This window comes from Cenococcum geophilum (genome assembly GCF_001692895.1).
Source record: "Cenococcum geophilum 1.58 unplaced genomic scaffold K441scaffold_7, whole genome shotgun sequence".
In the NCBI taxonomy this organism is placed as follows: domain Eukaryota; kingdom Fungi; phylum Ascomycota; class Dothideomycetes; order Gloniales; family Gloniaceae; genus Cenococcum; species Cenococcum geophilum.
In genome coordinates, this window is record NW_027137565.1 from 2,575,904 (window position 1) to 2,593,978 (window position 18,075).

An 18,075-nucleotide genomic window follows, 5' to 3' on the forward strand; every position below is an offset into this window, starting at 1 on the left:
TATGATAAGCTGCCTGCATAATTACTTTTGTTAACGATAGCCTGTGGTATATTAGCATGCATCTTACATAGCCAGAAAAGCTTCAATATCAAAGATTTTGCTGGATCAAATAATTGAATTCCTAGTGCGGCCTCTACACCTGCTCCCTTGCTTATGTTTGTTTGTTTGCAACCGACTTTCTCGCTTCACCACCGCCTCCTTATATATTGTTACTCTCTCTCCTCCCCAGACTTGCTGATAAGCAAGCAAGCAAGCAAAACACCCCTCTGCTTGCTTGATTGCCCGATTTGGAGGCCCTCCGCTTGCTTGCTTGCTTGTTAATTGCTTGCCAAGACAGTATAGAATCTGAAGTTGTATAGAAAATCCGCTATGGCTTCGCCCAGCAGCAGTATATTGCCCACTAAACTCCTCCACCACCAATCAATAAGCTCGTTCGCGCGACTCGGAGGCAGTTTATGAGGCAGACGCGGTAAAGGCAGCGCGTATATCGCGATCTTGGCGTGGTGTAGAGGATCGAAGAAGTAAGTTGCCCGAGACTTTAGGTCGGCGCGGAAAACCGTTTTTAAATAGGCTTAGCGGTTGCCTAAAAGGACTTGTTTACACTATTTGCATTGCCTTGGCCATTAGAAATTAACTCTAAAAACGCTGAAAGGTCTATCAACCACCGCTACTACTAAATTAACTATATACAAGCAATAAACAAGCAAGCAAGCGCTTCCTTTGCTTGCTTGATTGCCCAAAATGAGGCCTCTTGCTTGATTGCTTGCTTACTGCCAAGACAAGCAAGCAAGCAAGCAAGCAGGGTTTTGCTTATCAGCAAGTCTGCTCCTCCCCAAACTCTCCGCCCCCATCCACCCAACGACCACAGCCACAACCTCTCAAAACCCATCAAATCATTCCATGTTATCGTTTATGTAAGCTCTTCTCATCTTTACCATACAGCTCTTGAAGTTATTCGACGATAGATGCCGATCAAGGTCGACTACCCCGTTCCTGTTCCAGATGCCTACTACCCTATGACTCACTACCTTGTTCTTGTTGCCTGTACCCCCCTTGTACCCCCCTTTGTCATTACACTTCCTTATGTATATATAGTTTCTTTTCTTTATAGTTTGGATAGACAGAGTCTTACTCAACTTCTTCTGATATGCATTGGATTGACAATAGAGTAAATCGTAGAAACCAGGTCAGGAAAGAAGGGCTATATATACGTTAGGTAGGTAAGTCATAGGAAAGGGGGGGGGGGTTTTCTCGCACGACTGGGATCTCTTTCTGGTAAGGAGGGTTAGTATTGACAAACGCACTATTAAGAATTATTATATATATCATATGAAGTTTCAAATTTTGTTAATCCGGCATTGGTGGCCGAGTGGTCCAAGGCGGCAGATTTAAGTTTATGCACAATCTCTGTTGGGGAGACCCGCGCAAGTTCGAACCTTGTCCAATGCAACATTCTTTTTTTGGCTTCTGATTCCTTTTCTGCCTATTCTGCTAGGTAATCTATTTACTGTGAGATGAGAAACCGAGATTACCATAACGTAGGTGATAGGGTTATGACGGTCGGTATGGTAGACGGTTTGGAACATTAAAAAACTGCGCACAGACGAAATTTGTTAGTATGCCGACCGTCATAATTCTATTACCTACGTTATTATAAAAATCGATCTATAGAATTGTAGATGCGATATATCTATTGCGTCTGCAAGCCGTTGTGGAGGCTAATAGACAAGTCATCTGCCTGGAGCTGCGGAACGAAGCTCAGGGGGAGACGTGCACGGAGCGCCGAACGAAGCTTAGGGGCGGAGCTGCGCAGGTAAGCCCAACCAAGAAGACGGTAGTAGCCGACTGTCATAACCATGCCGACCGTCATAACCCTATCACCTACGTTAGAGAATGTTAAACAAAAATATATTTGTTAGCCACATTTTTATTGAAATTCACCAGTTGAGGCTGCGCATTACGTTACCTAGTTGAGGGTTTAAGAGTGTTTGGCGGACCCATAAGGCAGAGGATGATTTCAACTCCTTCTGCAGTGCACTCAGAAGAGTCTCACTGATTGCTGCTTTATGCGCGAGTTCGTCGTACGATACACGTATTCCGGCTGTCCGCTCACTAGGCACCTATCTCGAGTTTCCTTGTCTACCATAACAGGTTAAATGCTTTTACAGATCCTGTCCATGGGCCAATAGAGGTGGCCTTCCACGACCGATAAATTGAATTCAACTTGAACCGCCATTTTTACGGAGTCCTGGATCTTATAACTTTTATGAGAGGGTATAAAGGGGGGCTAATATACGGGTAGAAACACCTAGAATATAGATAAATCTAGAGTCGCGTTGGGTGTATATATGAACTTAATCGCTGTAGGAGACGCCTCTAAGAAGAAGACTCTTGTGTAGTCGTTTACGTAACGCCTTGACTAGAACGCATACAGACTTTCAAGAGTGTTTTATATGCGAAAAGTCCAAAAAGAACTCTCTTTCGATGTTTTATTTAACCGTTGAGACAAGACCGCCAATAGCGAATGTTTTCAAGCCCTGAACTGGTAGTAGTCTTATTAAATCAAGCAGTGGTGAGAAAATCAAAGACCGTACTCCTTGTTCACCATTGTCACGGAAATCTACTTGCATATGACGTGAAAGCATACTGAAAGTAGCGTTTCGTGGGGCACTCTTCATTGCTGCAGGAAGAAGAAATGCGGTCAGAGCTCAAATAGGTTAGGCAATAGTAGTGCATACGCATCAGAGTGTTGGAAAGATTAGTATAGATTATCAAATACTCGGGGGATGGGGGCCATTCATTTCTCAACCCACGCTTACTTGGAACTCGCTTCGGCTCGCGCGAGCGTGAAAGGGATTCTTACAAGCAGTTACGGAAAACCCGTGGATACCTAAGTGAGCCCCAAAATATCCCTTCCCCTGGTAGCGTCCTACCACCTGGTGATCCGTGCACCTTCAACTGGACGTGCAATGCGCACCTACATAGGAGAGAAATAATAAATTATGCGGGAGGGTTTGGCAACCTCTATTGAGGTGTGCCCCGACCGCTTTTTTTGGTGGGCCACTCTGTCTGGACCGCTGATATCGAATCACCCTGGTTGGTCAGCCGATCCGTCGCTCATTACCTAGAAGAAAATTGCTTAGTCTTTGGGAAGCACACCAATATTTGGCAGAACAGGCAAAGAGAATTAAACCACATTTCCCATCTGTCTCTGCGTATTTATATGCATGGCACTAACTACACTGCGCGCTCTCTATCATACGCAACTTATAGTAGATAAACTTCTAAAAGGAATTTATCGTTTAAAAGCTGGATAGATTTTATCGCATTGACCCGATATGCTGCTATCTAGACGCTTCATGGTGTGGCACGAAGAAGGGTGCTTCATGTCTCATTTTCCATGTCTATCAGCAGTCTCGTGCTAGCCCCTTAGGTTCACCTGACGTTAGTGGTCACATTCGGGTCTAGAACCCCTTGTCCGATTGCTTTTGCTTCACATTTCCAGTTTTTTTATTTCCGGCTATGTATTTTAGATATGTTTATCCGTTCGCACCTCTAGGGGTATCCGTTGAGAGGCGCCAAAATGTCCTTGTCTTCGGTTTACGAAACCACAGCTCTCGACTTAGCCTATCAAAATATCAGACTCGTTGAGCTTCAGCCGGCCTCCGAGTCCGACTCATCCACGATCAAATGTAACTTTCAATGCTTTCCTCTCTCAAAATGTCCGCCTTACGTTGCACTGTCATACACATGNGGTCCAGCCAATCACCTCAAAGAGATCCAAATTAATAATTGCCGGTTCATGACTCGAGAGAACCTATGGTGGTTTCTCCACCATATGCGTCTCCGCAACCGGCGGAAGCTGTTTTGGATTGATGCTCTTTGCATTGATCAGTCCAACATATTGGAAAGGAATCATCAAGTTAATTTGATGAGGCAAATATACAGCAATGTATAAGAGCACCCGTACAATGGCGCTTACTTTTAGCTGACATTTCAAAAGGCAGCGTTAGTAGCAGTTTGGCTTGGCCAAGCGGCTGACAATAGCGATATTGCTATGGACTACATCCGCGAAAAGGGGCCTAGACCCATAAAACGGAAGGGAAGTGGCTTGCGAAATATCTGGAAGTCCAATGAAGGCAAAGCTGTTTTAGCACTCTGCGAAAGACGGTACTGGAGACGTATCTGGGTCGTCCAGGAGATCATGGCTGCCGAGAGGATTGAGGTTATGTGCGGCCAGAAGAGTGTCGAGTGGCGATGCATGGATCAAGTGATTAAAAAGCTCCAACGTGTTGCGGCCAATGGCCGTATCGAACACCACCCGTATGCTGCAGCGGTTCTCGAAAGCTATGCTGGTCAGATGTTCGAACACAAGACTATATGGGAGAATCTACCAGCTGCATTCAGAGTGGTTCCCCTTGAAAAACTTTTGGAGATGTTTCAGAACCTAGAATGCTCTGACATTAGAGACAAGGTATATGCGTTATTAGGCCTGACAAGAAGGGGCGACTTAAGCGATCAACAGCATGTAATTGCCGATTACTCAAAAAAGTCAGAGGAGGTTTATGTGGATGTCCTACGAGCCGTGATTCGATTAGGAGATCTTGAAACTACCCAAGACAAGAAGAAATTCAGCAAGCTACTTCAGCAGGGCTTAAAGTTATGCTCCTCTAACAGCTTCATCGAATCAGAGACAAGACTGGCTATTGAAATGGACGGACGGACGGACGTCCTGCGGCTCAATGAGAACGTATACAACACTCACTCGATGAGCCTCTTGTTGAATCAGAGCTTGTACAACTTGCCACAGAACATGGATACTTACGGCCAAATTCATTTGGATCCTGCAGGACTTCAAGAACTGAAGTCACGATTTAACTGCTTGCTAAATAGTATCCAAGCACGATGGCAAGTGGTGAGCCATATTTTCCTAGAAAGCATAAAAACTGAAAGCTAATAATTATTGCGAATGGGCAGTTGTCAGAAGAAGCTCGACTTGCAGTGGTTGTTCGCTATGATACCGGCGACACCCCAGCTCAAACAGCAGACGAACAGATTCGGAGGTTCAAAATGATTCTAAGCGAGATGGATGAGCTCCAGGCTGAGCTCAACAAGGTGCGCCGTATTGGAGAAATAGTTAAGAATTGGAAAGCTAGGATTGATGCTTTGGACAGTTGTGTCTGAGTAGGGGTAAGCTGAAAGTCTAAAAACATTTCCGTGGGCATCAATATTTACCCTAATGACAGCCTATCTTTGCTGCAAGAAGTAATCGCAACCATTTGGAGAGACGTATACAAGCTAGTCACGGCTCGGTGCGTGGACTATCGGCCATGTATCAGCACAGTGAACGGTTCTTTTTTAAGTGGGCATGATTTCCGCAATTTCCGAGTTCAGCGATCCAGTATGGAGTCAAAAGAAACACTAGTAATGGAGCACAACTTGGAATCTGGAAGTATGGACACTTTCCTTCACAGCGCCGCAACAAGTCGTCGGGTCAGGCGAGAGACGTGCGTTTAATATGAAGATGAAGGCTGGAAAGTTGAGATCGCTCAGGTAAAACACCACCCCATGAGGCTAGCATGGGCCAAACACGATATTTCAGACAGTACCTTAAATGTACATAATTAGATCCAGGAAGCTTGAGCGCTACACTTGGGAGCTAATATATTTCTTATATCTGCAAAGTAATATTTATCAACGTCTCAGAAGCTCAAGAGATCAGTTCTAATACTGGCCAGATTAATTTATTTCTTCTGACTCGCAATATAGAGTCTTAAGATGGACTGAGCTCGAAATGAAGTCGTTAAAGTGTCGGAGGGTGGTGGAAGGGCCGCAGGTGCCGATCCCGTAAATTTTCTAAGACATTAGGGCCTTCTATATAAGAGATATAGCAATATTAGCCAGTGATATAATCTTGTATGCAACTGGGAAGAGGAGGTATAGCCAAATCTTAGGATTAAGCAGAAGTAAATATTTAAACCTTAAAAGTAACAGTCTTGATATAAGAGTCGTAAACACTACTGTCTTTTTGGCCTTATAGTGTGCTAAGACTTTTACGCTATACGTGCTTAGGCTAATGTAACAGGACTGTCTCGTTACAGTAAGGACGTCTCGGTGAAACACTCGACGACAGTGGAATTCTGTCGAAGCCTCTCGAAGCACGCGCACGTACCACAGCTACCCCTATATCTTGACCACGTCGACCCGAATCTATTCTGTTCCTTGTCCGAACGTCTTATCACTTGCAAGGTCTATATAGTTTAGCTTTCAATAAAATCTTATTTCCTTAAAGCTGCCTCAAAACACCTTACCCCCTTATAGCTAAATATTATTATAATTTTTAAACTTTAATTTTTAAACTTTAATTTTTATTATTAAAGTATATATATTAATCTTAGCTCCGAATATCCTAGAGAAAGTGGAAACAGAAGAAGCGAGGAATGAAGGAGAGTCGAAGGACCCTCGCCGGGGGTCCGCCACCTATCCATTATACAGTATAACTGCGGCAACACAAACCACCGCCTTGCAAGGCCCCTACTAGACAGTCTAGACCCAGAGAAACACCATATCCTTGCTATACAAGAACCGTATTATAATACCTTCACATAATCGACATACTGCCCCCAAGGATTCTAGCTCCTATATGAACCAAAAGCAGCTATACGCGTGTGCTTTATAATCAGCAAGGCTATCAGCCTATTCTTATAGTTATAGCAGGCAGTTAACCTAGATATTGTAGTTATAATAATCTAAACATATAGGGGACCGGTATAAATTATTAATGTATATAACCCTAGGGTTAAAGGGGTCCCATAAATAGAGAATATTATATCAGTAATAAGCTTACTAGAAACCGAAGGTATAGAGTTTATCCTACTAGGAGACATAAACCTCTACTACCCGCGGTAGGGGGGTATCCATATTGCTGTAGATTAACAGTTAGAGTGCTTACTAAGAGCTATAGATATCTAGGGCCTTAAGCTAGCCACCCCCCTAGAAGCAATTATATGGTAATAAGGCACCGCCAGAAGCATAATTAACCTCATATTTATGGATAAAGGCCTATACTAGAGACTTAAAAGGTACAACCTTAAAGAAAAATGGGCACTTACCCTAAACTATATCCCTATTTAGATATAGCTAGACCTAGATATTAAAGCGCAATTAAATAGAAAAAGATATGTAATAAGGAAGCTTAAGATAAATAGTTTCCTTAATGTAGTTAAATAATAACTCTAAAACCTAGAAGAAATCCACCTAATACTAAATAAGCGAGGCTTATTAGCCACCCCTAAGGAAATTAACTAAAGACTAGAAAGGATCTAGGCAGTAATTAAAAATAGGCTAAAAGAGTACTGCCTAATCTTAAAACCGGGCCCCTATACGCGATATATATAGTCTATATAATACGTAGTTCTAGTTACCAGCTAATAATAAGCAAGAAGGAAATATATAAGTAGCTATAACCCTAAAGACAAGAGATAATATAAAGACACAAGAAACCAGCTAAAGAATACCCTAAAAAAAAAGTAAGAAATAACTAGAGATGGTTTATAAATGAGTATACTTCTAACCTAAGCCTCCCCCATAATAAGGGCCTTTAGGCTATAGCAAAATAGGTAAAAAAAAAAGGCAGGGCGCCTAGCAAAAGACCTATACCTACTACCCTTACGAAGAGTAGGAGAATTATAGGCTATAAATAACAATAATAAAAAGGCAAAGATCCTTATAGAAAGGTTCTTCCCCTAACCAGCTTTAGCAGACCTTAGTAATATTATAAGCGAAACACCAGTAACTTACCTACGGGTTAACAGCAATATAATAATAGAGGAAATAGCTAGAACTATTAGCCGCCTTTTAAATAATATAGTACTAGGACTAGATAAGATTCTAAATAAGGCCCTAAAAACCTATAGGCCACTTATAGCACCTTAGCTTACAGATATAGCTAAAGCATGCTTTACTATAGGCTACTACCTATAACTTAGAAGATCTATAACGACGGTTATCCTATAAAAAGAAGGTAAAGTAGATTACTTAATCCCAGGAAGCTACCGCCCTATTGCCTTAGAAAACACCCTTAGTAAGATCTTAGAAAGGGTAATAGCGGAANNNATAGNAGATANGGTANANNAATACGCCCTACTACTATAAAGCTAAATAGGGGCAAGAAAGAACCGCTTAACACTATTAGCACTTACGCTACTTNCTACNACTATTAAATCTNNATAGGCGATGCGAAAGNACTTTATAGTATTAATNCTTAGCCTAGATATTAGTAGTGCCTANAANAATATACCCTATAAGNNTCTCCTATATATCCTTAGGGTAAAGGGCTTTTTAGAATAAATTATATAATTTATCTAAGGGTTTATAGGCTAGAAAGAAATATTACTAGTCTTTAATAAATACTAGAGCCCCCCTATTATAGTTATAACAGGAATACTATAAGGATTACCCCTCTTACCTATACTCTTCCTTTTCTTTATAAGCAACCTACTTAACTCCTTTAAGAAAGGTGTTATGGCTTAAATAAATGCCTCTAAACCGAAGCTTGAATAAATACTATATTACGAAGATACTAAGCTAAAGAGAAGGAAAAGGGGTCGCTAGGACCGATGTAAATAAATATATAGGGTGAGCCGCCAAGGCGCTAGCTTTGGGCGGGCTAATTACAGGTCGGCAGAATATAGCAGAATTTGGCAGGTAATGTGCGATAGCGCCGTTATATTACCCCCCTCTTTAAAGAAAGCCTGCCTTTAGGCTTAGTTAGAAATAGGGTAGTACTACATCGGGAAAATATTCGCAGGATGAGATTTAAGTTGACTTTGGTGTTCGCGTTTCGCGTAATTAACATATAATTTAACTAACTTAACACGCAATTAACTAACTTAACACGTAATTAACTAACTTAACACGCAATTTAACTAACTTAATACGCAGTTAACCTACTTAACATGCAATTTAACTAACTTAACACGCAGTTAACCTACTTAATATACAATTTAACTAACTTAACACGCAGTTAACCTACTTAACATATAATTTAACTAACTTAACACGCAGTTAACCTACTTAATATGCAATTTAACTAACTTAACACGTAGTTAACCTACTTAATATATAATTTAATTAACTTAATACGCAGTTAACCTACTTAATATATAATTTAACTAACTTAACATGCAGTTAACCTACTTAATATATAATTTAACTAACTTAATACGCAGTTAACCTACTTAACATATAATTTAACTAACTTAATACGCAGTTAACCTACTTAATATATAATTTAATTAACTTAATATGCAGTTAACCTACTTAATATGCAATTTAACTAACTTAATACGCAGTTAACCTACTTAATATATGTAATTTAACTAACTTAACACGTAGTTAACCTACTTAATATATAATTTAACTAACTTAATACGTAGGTTAACCTCTTAATATATTTAAAGTTAAATAACACGCAGTTAACCTACTTAACAACTTTAAAAGCTAACTGTATATTCCTTAACATGCAATTAAGGTAAAGTTATATGCTAATTACGCAAATAAATTTTTACACAGTTTTATTTACTTAGAGGCTCTGCACAAGGCTCTACACGAAGCTCTACACGAAGCTCTGCGTACAGAGGCTCTGCACGAAGCTCTGCACGAAGCTCTGCACGAAGCTCTGCACGAAGCTCTGCACGAAGCTCTGCCCGAGCTCTGCACGAAGTTCTGCACGAAGCTCTACACGAAGCTTTGCATAAGGCTCTACACGAGGCTCTACACGAGCTCTGCGTACAGAGGCTCTGCACGAAGCCTGCACGAAGCTCTGCACGAAGCTCTGCACGAAGCTTCTGCACGAAGCTCTGCACGAAGGCTCTGCACGAAGCTCTGCACGAGCTCTGCACGAAGTTTCTGCACGAAGCTCTACACGAAGCTTTGCATAAGGCTCTTACACGAGGCTCTACACCGAAGCTCTGCGTACAGAGCTCTGCCACGAGCTCTGCGTACAGAGGCTCTGCCCGAAGCTCTACGTACAGAGGCTCTGCGCGAAGCTCTGCGTACGGAGGCCTGCACGAGGCTCTGCACGAAGCTCTGCACGAGGCTCTGCGCGAAGCTCTGCGTACAGAGGCTCTACACGAAGCTCTGCATCGGGTCCCCGCTATATTTCCGATAGCCTCTCCTATGTAGCCACCTTATTTTTTTTATCCATCCATCCTTCCTTACATCCTCCCTACCCTAGGGAGGCACCAGAACGGCAGCTAGCAGAGGACCGTCGCCAGAAACTAGACGACCGTTACCAGAACAGACGACCGTCGCCGTCGCCAGAACTAGAACACCGTTACTAGAACCAGACGACCGTCGCCAGAATGAGACGACCGTCGCCAGAACCAGACGACCATCGCTAGAACTAGACGGACCGTTTACCAGAACCAGACGACCGTCGCCGTCGCCAGACGACCGTTACCAGAACCACACGACCGTCGCCAGACGACGACCGTCGCCAGGCTAGACGACCGTCGCCAGAACCAGACGACCGTTACCAGAACTAGACGACCGTCGCCAGAACCAGACGACCGTTACCAGAACTAGACGACCGTCGCCAGAACCAGACGACCGTCGCCAGAGCCAGACGACAACGACTAGCCAGCGAACACTATAAAACGATTCAATCGATCGATCGAATCAAGAGCAGCACAGACAGGTAGGCACAAATAGGAGATGCTGACGGGTAGGCAGATGCTAAACAGGTAGGCAGATGCAGACTGGTAATCAGATGCAGACAGGCAAGCAGATGCAGACAGGTAAGTAAATGCTGATGGGTAGGCAGATATAGATAGGTAGGCAGAGCAAATAGGTAGGCGATGCAGATAGGTAGGCGATGCAGGACAGGTAGGCAATGCAGATAGGTAGGCGATATAGATAGGTAGGCAATGTAAAACAGGTAGGCGATGCAGATAGGTAGGCGATGTAGACAGGTAGGCAATGCAGATAGGTAGGCGATGCAGATAGGTAGGTAATGTAGACAGGTAGGCGATATAGGTAGGTAGGTAGATAGGTAGGTAGGTAAGTTAATAGGTAGATAGGTAGAAGAGAACCATTGCTATATTATATTAAATTATCTAAAATAATATTTATTTTGCTAGCCTTATAAATAGCCTTAAAGTAGCTTTTATTTATTTAAAATATGCTATTAGTATAAAAGAGGTAAATATAATTGTGGTTGCCAAATGCGTAGATTGCTAGCAGGTTTCGCGTAGGTTACGCGCAGGTTGCGCGTAGACTGCGCGCAGGCTGCGTGTTAAAAAAATATAATATAGGCTAGTCGGTCGAGTTGCTAAATGCCCTTAACTGCGCGCCAATTGCGTTAACTACTAACTATTAAGGCCATTGATAGGGTACTATATTTTGCCGATATAGGCTTATAAATATAGGATTATAAAATATAAGATAAGGAGATAAAGGGGATAAGAGTACGTCCAGACTAAGTATAAAGGGCGATTGTAGGCTAAGTGGAAGCACTAGGCTAGAAAGAGTAGCCGTTAAAAGTCTTGGCACGGATCTAACTAATTAGACAACTTTAACTGGCGGTTAAAGTTCCTGGATATCTAATATTTTATAGTACTGGTAGAAAACGGCAGAATATGGCAGAATTTGGCAGATAGCTATATTAGGGCTTTAGGGCGTTTTTATCCTTATATTCTTCTAGTAACTTATTATCTTTATTATACTAGCATTTTATCTATTTATCTAGGTACTTTGGGGGCCTAGGCATATTAGGGTATTAGTTATAAAATTCTTTAAGCTTTTAAGGGCAGCCTATAAAGTTCCACGTAGGATACTAGGTTAGGTTAGGATTGTAGCCCTTCTATTAGATATAGTATTTTAGCGTTCCCTATACTATCTTATAGGCCAATATTTTGTTAACCTCCCATTTACTATTACCGTTTACTTAAACTAGTAGGAGAGGCTTATTCTTTTATCTAGGCAATAGGTTATTTATAGCTTTCCGTAACTTATCTAGTAAAAAGATAGGGTAAACCCTAATTAAATCTAGAAGCTTTATCTTATACGAGTTGCCTATTTTCTTAAAAACCTTATATAGTCCTACTATTTAGTAGTCTAGCTTATAGCTAGGTTGTTTAGTTTTCTAATTCCTTATTATAACCTAGACTATATCGCTAAGGGTAAAATCGGGCTCTTAACGGTGTTTATTTGCCTACTGTTCTATTAACCTTTAAGCTTTTTTTAGGTTCTTACGGGCTACCATCTAGGCCTCCTCTAATCGTTTAGCGTACTATTAGGCCTTAGCATAGGATAGCTTCTCTTATACAGTCTAGGGTTCTTTTAGCCTTTTTTAGTTAAAGCTTATATAGGGTAAGTATCCCATTTCTAGCTAAATTGGGGTAAACCCTATAGAGTTATAGGGTAAGGTTGCTTACGCGTAGTCTATTAAGGGTAGTAGTTTAGACCAGTTGTCCTAAAAATAGTTAATAAAGGGCCTAAGCCTCTAGTCTAGGTACTAATTTACAATCTCTATCTAACCGTCTATTTAGGGGTAATAAGCCGTAAAAAGCTTTAGCTTAATGCCTAAGATTTGGATAAACTTATTCTAGAAGGCCGATATAAACTATAGCCTATAATTAGATATAATAGTATCTAGTAGTCTATAGATTTAGTAGACGTAATAGATATATAGCCAGGCTGCCTCTTTAGCATTAATATTCTTATAATAGGGAATTAAAAACGGGCGTTTATTAAAGCGGTTATATAACGGAATTCCCCAGAAGGTACATATTAGATGAGATAGAAGGAGGTCTTATCTATGTTCCAGAAGGAGGTCTCATCTATATTCTAGAAGGAGGTCTTACCTATATTCTATCTACGTCCTAGAAGACACGGTTAGATAGATAAGGGGTAAAGGGTTTTACTGGCGTCTTAGAAAGATTATATAGGGAGCTAGTTCTCCTCTAGAGAAAAACTAGCAATTAGTCTCTAAATANAAGTGGTTAGAAGCATTTGTCCTTTAATATATAAAACTTATTCTACCTTTAACTTACCTTCTATTTACCTTTAACTTACCTTCTACTTACCGGTAACACTGTTAATTAGATAATTATACATTCCGGTTAAGCTAGCCTCTTATAATTCTAATTACTTACAATCCGTTAGGAACGTACGGCTATTAATTAACGATAACGAATTATACTCCTATACCCTATAAAGCAACGCCCTTACCGCAAGAGGCTTAAAGAGTCTCCCTAGAGGAGCGCATTCCCTCTTTCTATGAAGAAGCTACGGCTAGTCTGTCTAACCTTATAAGACCTTTAAAAACGATTACCGCTAGGGAGTTATTGGAGCGGTTGCTATATAAGACCCTATAAAAAACAAAGGAGTTAGAGATACGATTAAGATAAGTATATTAAGACTACTAAAAATAATTGTAAGGATAATTAGGGGAAGTATAGATACCCTAGACACAAAGCGGACTTAAAGGGGTAACGCCACACTATACTGTAACGTTAGAAAAACCTAAATTCCGCATAAAGGAACCTAATAAGTACTATAGTAATAGTCTTTAGAACTACAATTATTTTATCCAATAATACGAAACTAAGTTTTAGCTAGATTTGAAATATTACTCTAACGAGTATAATTAGACACTAATTACTTCTACCTTCCTACGTGGCACCGTTAAGAGTTCATAGACACGCTATGAGAAGAAACTTACTATACCCCTTAAATTTAGCGAACTTAGGACCTAGTTAGTTAATTAGGTTTAAGACCCTACTAATTAAAGGATAGACTATAACTAGTAATACCATAACGCCAAATAGCGGGATAGTTAGACTGTGGTCTAGTTTATAAACTACTTAAAAAAACTAGAAGACAATATACCCTACTTAGATCTATAGGATAACGCTATATAACTTCACCAGCTACTTGCTAAGCTATAACCTAAGATTTAACAGGCTATATAAGAAAAGGGCGAAATTCCTACCTTTTGAGAAAAGCTTATCTCTAAAGCTACTCGGATTAAAAGTGCTAAAAGAGATTATCTAGGTAAGTGAAAGGAACGAGACGCCAATAATAAAGAGCGTAAGACTAGACCTAGCTTTAATAATAGGGGTAGATTCTGACCTAACCGCTCTATAAAAGGACAACGTAAGCAGGCCTTATAGCCCTAAAGTAACGCTAGTTAACCTTAAAATAACAATGGGTAGAGACCTAATCCGTAGGAGGGGAACTAAAAGACACGCACCTGTTATAACTGCGGTAAGAAGGGCCATATAAGCCGCTTCTGCCGGTAAAAGAAGCAAGAGTTAGCCTAATTAGAAAAAGAGATAGCCTAGTAGATCTTTACTCCCTTATACTAGGCCAGTAAGAGAAGGAGGGAGTAAACTGCCGTATAGTTATTCCTGTCTCTATTTAAGTTAATAATAAATAGGTAACGCGAGACTGCCTTATAGACAGCGGCGTGAGTATAGGGTTTATTTCTTAATTACTAGTAAAAGAATTAGATTTAGACCTTAGCGGCTTGTAGGTGCGCACTGTTTAAAGCATTAGAGGCTACTAGATTCTATACTATAGGGAATAAGCTTTTTCTGTGGCCAGCTAGGACTGTAATAGTCTATGGGACACGCAGGAGATATGCTTCTATGCTGTAGAAATTAAGGGGTATAACCTTATTTTAGGATACCTATAGCTTTACCAAGTTAATCCGGATATTGATTGGCCTTTAGCCTTATATTAACATCGGAAGTCTTAACCGCGCATTATAGTTGAAGATTAAGAGACTTTCTTAAACTATGTGTAAGAAGAAGGGTGGGTATATACTATATATGCTACTTTTGACACCAAGAACGGGGACACAGGATATTTATTTTTGGATGTCCGGCTATGCGCAGTTAAGGAACTAGAGATTCTATAGGAATATATAGACTTAGAGGATATTTCTAGTAAAGAGGCTGCACAAACCTTACTTAACCCCATATTGGTTAAGTATAAGATAGATATAGGGAATAAATAACCTCTTTTTAGACCGCTGTATAACCTGTTAGAAAATGAGCTAGCGGTACTATGTTAATATATAGTGGACAATCTTTAAAGAGAATGGATTTGGCCCTTTATAAGCCTGGTAGGGGCACCGATTATATTTATACCTAAGAAGAACGGGACCCTTTGCCTCTATATTAACTATCGGGCGCTAAATAAGATTACTATAAAGAATTGCTACCCGTTACCCTTAATAGGGGAGCTTATTAACAGGCTGTTGGGCATAAAGATATTTATAAAATTGGATCTAAAAGATGTATACCATTAAATCCGGATTAAAGCTGGCGATAAATAGAAAACGGCGTTCTAAATATAGTACGCCACTTTAAGTACCTAGTAATGCCATTTAGGCTTACTAACGTACCAGTAATATTTCAGGCCTATATTAATAAGGCATTGTTGGGCCTATTAGACATAATATATATAGTCTACCTTAATGATATTATAGTCTACTCTAATAACTACGAAGTATATATACACCACGTGTAAATAGTACTAGAAAGACTATGGGAATATAAGCTCTATATAAACCTAAAAAAGTGCACGTTCTATACTACTAGCATTAATTTTTTAGGCTTTATTGTTAGCGTTAACGGAGTGTCAATAGAGAAAAGTCGGGTGGACGCCATTAGGGAATAGCCCTACCCTATGACATTTAGAGAAGTATAGGTTTTCTTAGGTACGGCGAACTTCTACTAAACGTTTATTGTTTACTACTTATAAGTAATACTCCTAATTACTGATCTACTAAAAGGATTTAAGAATAGCAGGAAGTTAGGACCCTTTATATTTAGGGAAGCTGCTAAGTAGGCTATAGACCAGTTAAAGGATTTGTTTATATCGGCGCCTATCCTAATATACTTCTGCTAGGAGCTATATATATACCTTAAAACGGATATATCTGGCTTTACCCTAGGGGCAATTATATCTCAATTAAAAGACGGAAAATAGCATTTTATGGCGTTTTAGTTAAGGAAAATGACCCTTATAGAGTAGCGTTACATAACGTATAACTAGGAGCTGCTCGCGATAATTATAGTAATAAAGTACTGGCGACATTATTGTATAGGAAGCAATTATCCCATTAAAGTCCTTATAGACTATAACAACCTAGAATACTTTATGACTATAAAGGTGTTAAGCGGTCGACAAGCTAGGTAGGCAAAGGCACTATCGCAGTATGATTTTAAGATTACGTACCGCCTAGGAAAGATAAATCCTGCTAATGGGTTATTAAGACGTCCGGATTATAAGATAGGGAGGATCTAAGACAGCACAGGGGAAATAATCCCCACATTATAAAATTTGCTTAGGAAGAAAGAAGACTCTTTCCTTAGAACTATAGAATTTCGCGGTAGGGTAGAGGTCCTAGCGATGCAGCTGTAAAGCGATATAATTATAGAGCCGTAGGATATAGTTATAGACTAGGTTATAGACTAAGCAGATGTTATAAAGTTGGCGTACCCTAGAATTAGCGAGAATTCTATAGGATGTGCTAGAGGTATCGCGGCACCTTTAACTTGACGGCGCATTAGCTGCGAGTTCTCGGATCTAAAGGGGATAGGCGAGATACCTATCTGTAGTATAGTATACTATATAACGGTAGGAGAATCTGCTAGCACTAATAGTTTAAAACGTCTCGTACTACACCTTAAGTTTATAATAGCGGCAGGCGAAATGGAAGTAAGTAATCTGCACGAAACCTTTCCGGATCTTCTTCTTTAAGCTTAATAAAGGGACGCCTTCGCCTCTAGGGAGAGGTGGAAAGATATAGTGGAGACCAACTTAGCTAGAGTCACTAAAAAGCTATAGTAGCAAGACTAAAAGGGTCTATTACGCTTTAAGGGTGCTGTATATATCTTGAAGGACCAAGCAATTTAAGATAAAATTCTAAAGGTCTTCTATAATGACCCTCTTAGGGGTCACTACGGTGCCAATAGAACCCTTAAGGCCGTTTAAAGGAAATACTTTTAGGATGGAATGTCTGAAGAGGTTAAGGACTATATATTGAGGTATAATACGTGCCAAAGGATATAGATATCCAGGCATTGCCTATACGGCGAGTTATTAGTGCTTCCTATTCCGCAGGGACCCATATTAGAATTAATAATGGATTTTATTACAGGCTTACCCCCTACCAAGATAAGAACTAAAGAGGTTGCTGACGCTATTCTAGTAATCGTCAACAGGTATACAAAGTTTTTAGGATACTTTGCTGTTATAACAACGATTATAGTAGCAGAACTGGCAGACCTATTTTTGGAACGGTGGCTCTCGTTTAGTACGCTAAGGGGAATTGTGTCTAATAGAGGCACCGTATTTAATAGTGCATTTTGGTCTTTATTCTATCTCTTATTGAAAATACGGCAAAGGATAAGCACTACCTTTTACCTGTAAATAGACGGGCAAATAGAGCATCTAAATGCGTTATTGGAACACTACCTCCGCTACTATATTAATTATTAACAGGATAATTAGACATTATAGTTAGCTTTAGCGCAGCACGTGTATAACATAAGCATCTATAGTAGTATAAAAATGACCCCTTATAAAGCATTATTTGGGGTAAAAGTAAATAACCCCTAGAACGTTAAGGACATCGTTCCTAAAAGAGAGGCATTAGCGGCGTTCAAAAGAATTAAGCAAATAAGAATTCGCAGAGAGGAACTTAAAAAGCACTTGCTAGACGCCTAGGCTGTGCAAAAAAGGTACTATAACAAAAAATATATGCCGAAAGAATTTAAGATAGGAGACGAAGTCTTATTATTTATAAAAAATATCTGAATAAAACGCATTAAGAAGAAGCTAGATCACCGGTAACTCAGACCCTTTAAGATAGTTAAAAAAACTAAAGGAAACCAAGCCTATGAATTAGAATTACTGAAATCTTATCTAATATATCCTATATTTTATGTTTCTTTACTAAAGCTATACTAAAAAAGAGATGGTGCGGAACCGCCCCTACCTAGCGAAATTAATAGGGAACTAGAATAGAATATAGAAGACATTTTAGACTAAAGATGG

At 40.0% G+C, this 18,075-nt stretch overlaps 2 protein-coding genes and 1 non-coding gene across 3 annotated transcripts; all 3 read left to right on the forward strand.

Annotated features, from left to right (window-relative positions):
• The first annotated feature begins 828 nt into the window (after positions 1 to 828).
• K441DRAFT_654492 (uncharacterized protein) lies at positions 829 to 1,200 on the forward strand. The gene has a single exon (XM_067647691.1). It carries the CDS (start codon positions 966 to 968, stop codon positions 1,170 to 1,172), a length of 207 nt encoding a protein of 68 aa, XP_067507868.1. The 5' UTR covers positions 829 to 965; the 3' UTR covers positions 1,173 to 1,200.
• Positions 1,201 to 1,355: 155 nt separating this feature from the next.
• Positions 1,356 to 1,449, forward strand: K441DRAFT_t7. The gene has a single exon. It is a non-coding gene; the product is annotated as a tRNA-Leu (tRNA).
• Positions 1,450 to 3,451: 2,002 nt separating this feature from the next.
• K441DRAFT_654496 (HET-domain-containing protein) lies at positions 3,452 to 5,683 on the forward strand. The gene is made up of 4 exons (XM_067647692.1): positions 3,452 to 3,952; positions 4,004 to 4,915; positions 4,978 to 5,190; positions 5,247 to 5,683. The coding sequence occupies exons 1-3, from the start codon at positions 3,584 to 3,586 to the stop codon at positions 5,182 to 5,184; spliced, it is 1,488 nt and encodes a 495-aa protein (XP_067507869.1). The 5' UTR covers positions 3,452 to 3,583; the 3' UTR covers positions 5,185 to 5,190; positions 5,247 to 5,683.
• Positions 5,684 to 18,075: the final 12,392 nt, after the last annotated feature.

What these genes read in the sequence shown, in the direction of transcription:
- K441DRAFT_654492 (XM_067647691.1), top strand. Translation starts at nt 966, where the DNA reads ATGCCGATCAAGGTCGACTACCCCGTTCCTGTTCCAGATGCCTACTAC.